The sequence below is a fragment of the Elaeis guineensis genome, chromosome 2 (assembly GCF_000442705.2).
Source record: "Elaeis guineensis isolate ETL-2024a chromosome 2, EG11, whole genome shotgun sequence".
Classification (NCBI taxonomy): Eukaryota; Viridiplantae; Streptophyta; class Magnoliopsida; order Arecales; family Arecaceae; genus Elaeis; species Elaeis guineensis.
In genome coordinates, this window is record NC_025994.2 from 65884022 (window position 1) to 65893075 (window position 9054).

The 9054-nt window shown below is 42.6% G+C and overlaps 1 protein-coding gene and 1 pseudogene across 1 annotated transcript; both read right to left on the minus strand.

Moving 5' to 3' along the window:
* Positions 1-440: 440 nt before the first annotated feature.
* LOC105035479 (uncharacterized) lies at positions 441-3469 on the minus strand. The gene is made up of 10 exons (XM_073251129.1): positions 3427-3469; positions 3207-3379; positions 2972-3027; positions 2459-2570; positions 2253-2387; positions 1931-2151; positions 1408-1832; positions 1189-1277; positions 705-1145; positions 441-545 (listed from the first exon to the last, which is right to left on the minus strand). Exons 1-10 carry the CDS (start codon positions 3467-3469, stop codon positions 441-443), a joined length of 1800 nt encoding a protein of 599 aa, XP_073107230.1.
* Positions 3470-6328: 2859 nt separating this feature from the next.
* On the minus strand, positions 6329-8839 carry LOC140850978 (uncharacterized; annotated as a pseudogene).
* Positions 8840-9054: the final 215 nt, after the last annotated feature.

Here is a 9054-nt window from a genome sequence, read left to right on the forward strand (position 1 = left end):
TCATCCACCTGATAAGGACCTTTTCAATTAAGCGATAATTTTTTCCGCTCTATAAGCTGTAAGACTTCGACGCGCCATAGTACCAAATCACCAACTCGGAATTTCTTAAACTTGACTCGAAAATTATAGTACTTGACCACCCTTTGTCGGTAGGATGCCATTCGCACGGCAGCTCGTTACCTACTCCCCAACCAAATCAAAGTTGGTTCGCAACCATTCAGAATTGGTATCTTCATTGTACTCCTCGACTCTGAAGGAAGGAAGCCCGATCTCAACCGATATAACTGCCTCGATTTCGAATGGAAGGTGGAATGGAGTTTCTCCAATCGAAATTCTCTAAGTTATTCGGTATGCCTACAGCACATGATACAACTCATCCACCCAGGACCCCTCAGTCCGACTAAGTCTAGCCTTCAGGCCTTGTAAGAGAGTCATGTTCGTTACTTCGACCTCCCCATTTGCCTGTGGGTGTCCGACTGAGGTGAAGCATTGTTCAATTTCAAGATCTTCACAGAATTCTCAAAAGTCGAAAGCCGCTGAACTGTCTGCCATTGTCAGTTACCAATGCCCTCGGAAAATCATAGCGGCAAATAATAAATTTTCAAATAAAGTCTTTAACTCTAGCCTCTGTTATACGAGCTAGGGGCTCGACCTCTACCCATTTTGTGAAATAATCAATGGCCATCAGGAAAAATTGTGCTGACCTGAGGCTTGAGGAAAGAAACCCAAGATGTCCATTCCCCACTAAGCGAAAGGTCATAGAGCGACGATAGAAGGGGCACTGCTGGTTGATGCTGAACATTGAAAATTTTCTGGCAGCGATCACACCTGACAAAATCGGAGGCATTCTTTTGCATCAAAGGCCAATAATAACCTTGCCGGAGGATTTTGTAAGAAAGAATCTTTACGCCCAAATGATTTTCATAAATCTCCTTGTGGACCTCTCTTAGTGCATAGTCTGCTTTGGACGATCGCAAACACCTCAGAAGTGGGAGAAAGAAGGATCGCTTATACAACTTGTCATCATGAAGCACATAGCGGACAGCCTGCTTGCGGATTTTCCAAGCTTCCCAACTGTCAGATGGTAATTCGTCCAATCTAAGGTACTTCAGCAAGGGATCAATCCAATAAGGCTCTTCTTCAATCTACTGAACAGCAAGAAGTTTTCAAGCTTGAATTTTCTAATACCTCGATGTAAGTTCCTTTTTGAAATTCGGATGGTAGAAAGACTGCTAGCTTTGACAGCGCATCCCCCGTGTATTTTGTGTCCGAAGTACCTATTGGATATCAAAGCTCAGAAAAAGTGTAGCCAGTTCTTTTACCTTTTCGAGGTACCTCTTCATGTTTTTCTCTCGAGCTTCATATTCGTCCTTGACTTGCCCCGTCACCAGTTGAGTCACTGAAGACCTTCAAGTGTTTGGCTCTCACATCTTTTGTAAGTCTTAAGCCCGATAATTAAAGCCTTATACTCTGCCTCATTGTTGGTGGCTGAAAATTCAAACCATAGAGCATACTCTGCCACATCACCTTCCGACCCGGTTAAGATGACCCCGACTCCTGATCCCGATGAATTGGAAGATCCATCCACATGAAGAATCCACTGATCTTCAAGATCAAGATTCATATTTATTTGTTCCTCTAGCACTGTTGAGCTACTCTCTACAGCCTCTGAACCCTCCTCATCAGGGATGGTGCACTCAAGGATGAAGTCTACCAAGACTTGAGCCTTTATTGAAGGCCTTGGATGGAACTTAATGTCGAACTCAGAGTTGTAAGGCCCATTTTGCAACACGTCCCGACATGTCCGGACGGTGAAGGACTGCCTTGATCGGCTAATCCATGAGCAGCACTATTGTATGAGCTTGAAAATAGGGTCAGAGCTTCTTTGCCGTGACGACCAGTGCAAAATTAATTTTTTAACTTTGTGTACCTGATCTCAGTATCTTGAAGGACCTTACTTGAGTAATACACTGATTTTTGGATTCGCCCTTCCCGGATAAGAACCGAACTAATTGCTGACAAAGATACGACAAGGTAGAGCAATAATTCTTCTCCAAGTTGGGGCTTTATAAGCAAGGGTGCCAAGTTAAGATACTGCTTCAACTCCTCAAATGCTTTCTGACACTCAATCGTCCATTGAAAGTCCCTCGGCTATTTGAGGGTTTGAAAAAAAGGCAAACATCTCTAAGCCGATTTGAAAACGAAACGATTGAATGAGGTGATCCTTTTGGTAGGTACTGGACTTTCTTTACATTTCTTGATGGGGACATCTCCAGAATCGCCTTAATCTTCTCTGGATTCACCTCAATTCCTCGTCGGGAGACTATAAATCTGAGGAACTTTCCAAAGCTAACTCCGAAGGCACGTTTTGTGTGATTCAACTGCATCTGGAATCGACGCAGGGTGTTGAAGGTTTCTTGAAGGTTGGCTATGTGATCTGGGTGGCTCAGTTTTTTACCAACATATCATCCACATAAATCTTCATGTTGCGATTAATTTGATCTTTGAATATCTTATTCACCAGTCGCTGATATGTTGCCCCACCATTCTTTAGCCCAAAAAGAATCATCCTGTAACAATAGAGCCCAGAGTCAATAATAAAGACGTTTTCTCCTCATCCTCGGGTGCCATCCGAATTTGATTATAACCGGAGAAGGCATCTATGAAGCTGAGGAGCTCGTGCCCAGAAGTGGCATCCGCCAATTGATCTATTCGAGGAAGAGGATAGCTGTCTTTAAGGCAGGCTCTATTCAGATCAGTGAAGTCGATGCACATACGCCATTTTTCGTTCGCCTTCTTGACTAGCACCATGTTAGCGAGCCAGTCAGGATACATTGCTTCTCGAATAAAGCCGCCTTAACCAGCTTGTCCACCTCCTTAGCAATTACTTTCTGGTGCTCTAAGGCAAAGCTTCTCTTCTTCTACTTTATAAGGCGAAAGATTGGATCACTCCCAAGTGACGAGTCATCACCTCTGGGTCTTCCCAGACATATCCACTACCGTCCAAACAAACAGATCCGCATTTTCCTGCAAAAAAGCAATTAGTCGAGCTTTGGTTACCTGATCTATGGATGACCCAATTTTCATAGTTTGATGAGAATTTTCCTTCCTCAGAAGGATCTCCACTAGATTCTCGGACGGTCGAGTATGTTCTCCGGCCAGATCATCACGAGCGTCCAAACCTATGGGAGTTCAAGTTGGGACACCATCGACTGTTCCTCCACCCACAGCTTAGCAGTGAAACACTGTCGGGCCATGGCCTGATTGCCTCGGACTTGGCCCACTCCAGCTTCCATTGGGAACTTCATCATCAAGTGGTAGCTCGACACCACTGCCTTCAGCACTCCTAGACTTGGTTGGCCAAGTATTGCATTGTAGGCTGACAGCAAGTTAAGCACAAGAAAATCAACATGAACAATTGCTTACCTAAACTTGGTTCCCAAGGTAAGAGACAGCCTGATAGTCCCATCCGGAATTACCGAACTCCTAAAGAAACTTTGGATCGAAATACTGAATTTATTCAACTATTCAAGAACAAACCCTATTACAATGAAAGCAGCAAAGTACAAAATATCAATAGAACTTTCATTATCGATGAAAATGTAGTGTACATTGTACTCAGTTATATTAGCAGTAATAACCACCGCATCATTGTGCGGGATTTGTATACCTTCAGCATCTTGTTCGGTGAAGACTCCTCGAGCCGAGGCCTCTTCATCGCATGCGGCTCCATCGATCCAGACGATTCCCTAGTTATTATATGAATTTCACCATGCAGGGATCGATCTTTTACTACCACTTACCCCTCTACCCGCGATTATGCTGGTGCTAGTTGAGGTTGAAGCTGAGGGGGCTGGCTTTGTCACTGCTAAAGCGCAGGATATCTCCGTTGCTGCTGTCTGGCTCTTGGAGGATATCGGCGTGGAGGACCTTGTCATCGGATAAACTGATCCAGTCCCCCCTCTCAGATCAAACACTCAATTTCCTCTTTGAGCTAGTAATAATCTTTAATATCGTGATCATGATCACGATGATAGAGGCGATACTTGTTTGGATCACGATGCCCCGAGTTTATTCGCATCTTAGGAAGCGGAGGCAACTCGACTCGCACCTCCATCAAAATCTCTCTCCTAGAAGTATTCAAAAGAGAGATCGCCCAATCGCCTCGGAGGTAAACGATTTTTCCTCAATGAAATATTCCTTCTCCTTGACAGGGATCTTGAACAGCGGCGATTTCCTCCACTTCACTTGGGCGAGCAAGCCCCGCTCTGCTCTTGATTCCCCACAGTTGGGGTTATTAGGACAGTTTCTTCCGTCAGAGAATCTTCCAATCGAACGTATTTCTCTGTCCGAACCAGCATTTCTGAAAAATCCCAAAAAAAGTCTTTTTGCAACAGCGACTTTTTGCAGTCATCCATCAACAATCCACCTTTCAGGGCAAACATTGCGACCGAGTAATCTAGGTCGCGAACTTTCAACACAGCTCTATTGAATTGAGCTACGTAAGATCGAATGGACTGGCCTTCCTTCTGTTTAATGGTCTGAAGATAGTCCGAGTGCTTCTGTTGTCATCGGCTGGTAATAAAGTGGACAACAAAGGCTTGGCTCAGCTACCAAAAGAGTGAATAGAAGCCAGCTTCAGACTGGAGTATCAATGTCGGGCCGTCCCCTTCAAAGTGGAGGGGAAGGCTCGACACAGGATAGCATCGGAGGTTTTCTTAAGGAGCATGCTGTTGATATGATCGGCGGAGTCTGTGATCCCGTCATGGCTCTAGAGAACCTTGAAGTTCGATGGGATAGATTCCTGGAGAATGCTTGTCACAAAAGGTGGTTCAGAATCGAACCCGTCGGATGGGGCTGACGGGTTGTTGCAAATCTGCTGGATCTTCCAATCCATTTTTTGAAGTCTTTGCTCGACTTCTACATCTCCGTTGGTGTACGCCTCAAAACATGAAGGAGATCATCGGCCGGGCGTTGAATCATGCCCCGATCAAGGACTCGAAGACCGCTGTCTCCTTGGCTCTTGAGTATGATCCACCGCCAATCGTTGGGTTTGATTCACCGGCTGTAGTGCCGATGGAGGCTGGATCGCTGTCTGAACGACAGCTATTAGTTGTTGCACCTGCTAGAAAAGCAGATTGAATTGCTCCATGATCACCATCGTGGGTTGCTGCACCGGCGCAGAAACTTCCGCCATCGCCGAAGGTGCAGGAGCAAAGTGATTTATTTTATTCTGCACCTGCCGGGAGCTGGAGGTGTTGGTTCGTCAGGAGGAAGTCCTACGTGGAGCCATCTTTTTAAATTTCTGACTTGTCTGCTTTTTTTTATAGGACCTGAGATTCAGCCCTTCCTCTATCCGTTGCGGCTTATTTCTGGTTGACGTCAAAAAATTGAGAAGCACAGCACTGGAGCAACCTGTAAAAAAATTCGAATCGAAGTATTGTGCTCCGGCAAAAATTCTCCGACACTCAAGTCAAAATGCACAAACAGAGAAGCAAAATTTTAGCTCTGAGATGGATTACTTACCTAGATCCTCGGAGCTTATTTTTATAAAGGAGACGGTTGTGTAACCGTTTTTGATAGACAGACTGATCAAATCTGATGCGGTTATTTGGTTGTAATTCTCAAAATCAGACGATTACACTTGAAAGATTCTTAAGATCAGATGGTTACACCCAGAAAGTATTGACAACTGTGGTCAGATAGCATTGACAGCTATGGCCAGTTGGCACTTGCCTTTTGAATCTGAGCCCGATCAATCTACTTTTGAAAAGAGATCAAAGAGTGTAGCGTGTCGACTAGAAGTTGGGACTGATAGTTTTTCGATCAAGGGTTGGACCAAACCTTTTCTGCCCAAAGATTCTGATTAAGAACATACCGATGAGAGATCGGACAGAATAACCTCAAACCAGAGGTCGGGACAGACATTTGCCGATCAGAGATCGGACAAACCGCAACAATTAGGCCGCTTGAAAGATACTGATATGGACTCGATGGGTCATAATGGGCTTGAATCTTTATACATCACCGGCTCATTCCAAATTACTCCTAACACCATGTATGTTTGACTTTACACCTTAGTGAAATCACGCATCAGCATATGCTGCTCAAGTTTCCGTAAATCATACTAAGGAAACCTAGCCTACGTAGGATATAAATTCAAGAATTCTGCTCTGCTGACCTGCAGACAGAAGGCTGTGAACTCCAATGTTCATATTAATTAGAATTGCAATTTTTCTGAAATTTATTAATGCCAACAAAGTCATGTGCTGCACAAGTTTTTCATATGTATATATAAAAGTAGAGATTGTATTCTGTACTTACACATTTAGTAGTTCTCTGCCACAGGTCTAGAAGGGAAGAGTCTTGAAGAAATGTAGTCAAGGACCACAAACAAACAACACCAAGGACTTGCAGAACAACTAGCATGGAAACCAATGTTGCACCTCTTTCCATTAATGCAGGGGTCATGGAGGATCCTCTCATAGAAAACATCAATTTTTCAATAAAATGTGCTCCTTTATTTAACTGAAACAATCTATATACCTGCAAAATTAATGAGTTGGGTCTTAAAATTTTATACCAAACACAGATGGTTCAAACAGATATGCAGGTTATATACCTCAAAGATAATTGGCAGTACAGGCCAACAAGATGAACCACGCTTGTCAACATGCATCTCAAATGCAAATTGAGCTGCACATCCGAGTAGAAATGGAGCAACTGCAACCACAGCTGGGAGACCAATAACTGGCCAAGCAACATATACAGCAAGAATAGGAACAAACACCTTGAAACCCATGGTGAAGAAGGCAGAAGACAAGTATCCTCTGAGGCCTGTGATGAGGCTCCATCTCTTTGAGCTGAAGTCAAGATATGGGCGCTGCACATGATCTGTTATAGATAGAAATGCAGCAAGCCCGGCATAAAATATAGCCTCTGAAGACAATGATGCTACAATTTCTGCAAGGTTGCAGAAACCATTGTAAATCAAAATCAGTACAATACCTAAGCAAGCCACTAAAATCACTATAAGGCATTCTTGAAAGCACATAAGGAAAATATTTTGAGATCTTTTGCTTAAACACTAGAGAAGTATTCTCTAGTTGAAATCTATTAGTGATAATTCTTGCATAGTTATGGAGTATATCATAGGACTGAAAAATATTTCTGGAAGATTGGAACAGTTATATTTTTACAATTACTACGATTATGATAAAATTTCTAATTTTCCCTCTCATTTCATTAATCTCTAAATTCTTCTCAACCTCTGCCAGAGTTTTCATGGCTTCTGAGCCTCAGCTGTTCGCTTTCGAAAACTCAAATTTATAAATGATACAGATTTGAGCTTCATCAACAAAGATCAATCTGAAAGATGGTTGTTGTCTCCAAAAACTCTTTGTTTTACAAACTGCAATAACAGGGATTGATAATTGATGACAACAATTATTGCCCAATTTTTTTCAGAAAATCTATTCAAAAAAATTCCCGCGGGGGGGGGGGCGCGGGGGGCAAGAAAAGACGACAGTGGTTATAAACTACCAGAATTTTGGCTGTCTTTGATGCATCAAGCATAGCATCCAAAAATGATGAAATCATTAGAAATATAGTCAGAAGATTGCCAGCAAGGTTACTAGATTAAATTGCAATTGAATTCATCTACAAATAACGTGAGCCTAAAGGCAAAATGGCATAAAGGTGCTATTAAAGAAAAAAATTTAATCCCCTGCATAAGAGAAAAATGCAAGAGAAAATCAGCAGAACATCAAATTTATATTCCACTACCAAAAGGATAAAGACATCAAAACAACTTGCAAGATAACTAACACTTTTGCCAAAACAAAACTCATCAGAAACCAATACCAATCAAAACTTATTCATTACATAAAATTCAATCTCCAGCAGAAGAATCGGAGCCAAAACAACAATGCACTAGATGGCAAAATCAGTATAAAAATTAACATAAAACTACGAGTAGTCAACTAAGGTTGCAGAAAGGGATTTAATTTCTTCAAGTAAGCTGCAAAAATGATATGAAGCGATGAAATACCTGCAAGAATCTCATCTTTGAGTAATATTTCAATAGCATTGCCAAGGAAAAATTGGGGAAGGACCAGTGACAATATCAATGCGACTGGGCCGACAGCCCAAACATACGACCCCGTACCATCCCTGAAAGGGGATGAAACCAATTTCCTCTCTTCCAACAGCTGGTGGGTCAATCCACAGAAAGAAACTGAACCTGACTTCCCACGGAAGGGGTCCAAACCAATCCTCCCAACAGAACCAGACCTTTGAACCACACCAGAATTTGGAGTGTCCGCCATGGGGCGAGCATTTGAATTGGGAGTAGAAAGAACCACCTTTTTTACTCCATGAGAATTCTCCAAGTCAGGCAAAAAGGAGAACACCTTACTTGCCCCTAGTGGAGTTTTAGCGGAAAGTTCCCAATAAAAATGGAACCAAGATTACATTGCCAGAAATATGAATAAAGATGAATTTTTTTTCATATATATTAAAAAGAAAAAAAGATTCTTGAGAGAAATCCAAAGTCAAAAGAGGTACTCTTAGAGGCGTTTCCAGGTCGAAATCCGACGTTTTTCCACCCGAAATTACCGAGAGATAGCTGGAATCAGATAAAAGAAAGACGGAAAAGAATCAGAAATCTAAGAATTATTTAAGAACAGAAAGGTAAATTAGAGTTTAGAGGGTTATGAGAAGACTACTCACGGTGGTGGAAGAATGGGGGACGGGGTGAAAGCAACGAACGGACTGGAGCTGCATTCTCTTTGTCGCTACCTGTTGCACCTCTTCGTTGCTGGGGGATGTGGATTGCCTTCTACACGTTTAAACCCTAGTAAAATCTATACCCTGTGGGCCTAGTGGGTCGGGTAAAAACTGATTCGACCCGAACCCGATCTGATGTGCACCTGATTTCCTAGTGCAGAGACATGGGCCTTGTATGGGCTCTAAACGGCGACCCGAAATTAATTGGATGCTTGTTGGAACAAAAAATAAAAAATAAAAAATTCTCCTGGTATCTCAAACTATAGT

Bases quoted from the DNA above. Each gene is read 5' to 3' on its own strand.
- LOC105035479 (XM_073251129.1), bottom strand. From the start codon at position 3,469: ATGGGACTATCAGGCTGTCTCTTACCTTGGGAACCAAGTTTAG. The intron at 2,571-2,971 runs GTGATGACTCGT...CTATTGTTACAG, and splicing joins ATGTCTGGGAAGACCCAGAG to GATGATTCTTTTTGGGCTAA. The intron at 2,388-2,458 runs GTAAAAAACTGA...CGTCGATTCCAG, and splicing joins TTTATGTGGATGATATGTTG to ATGCAGTTGAATCACACAAA.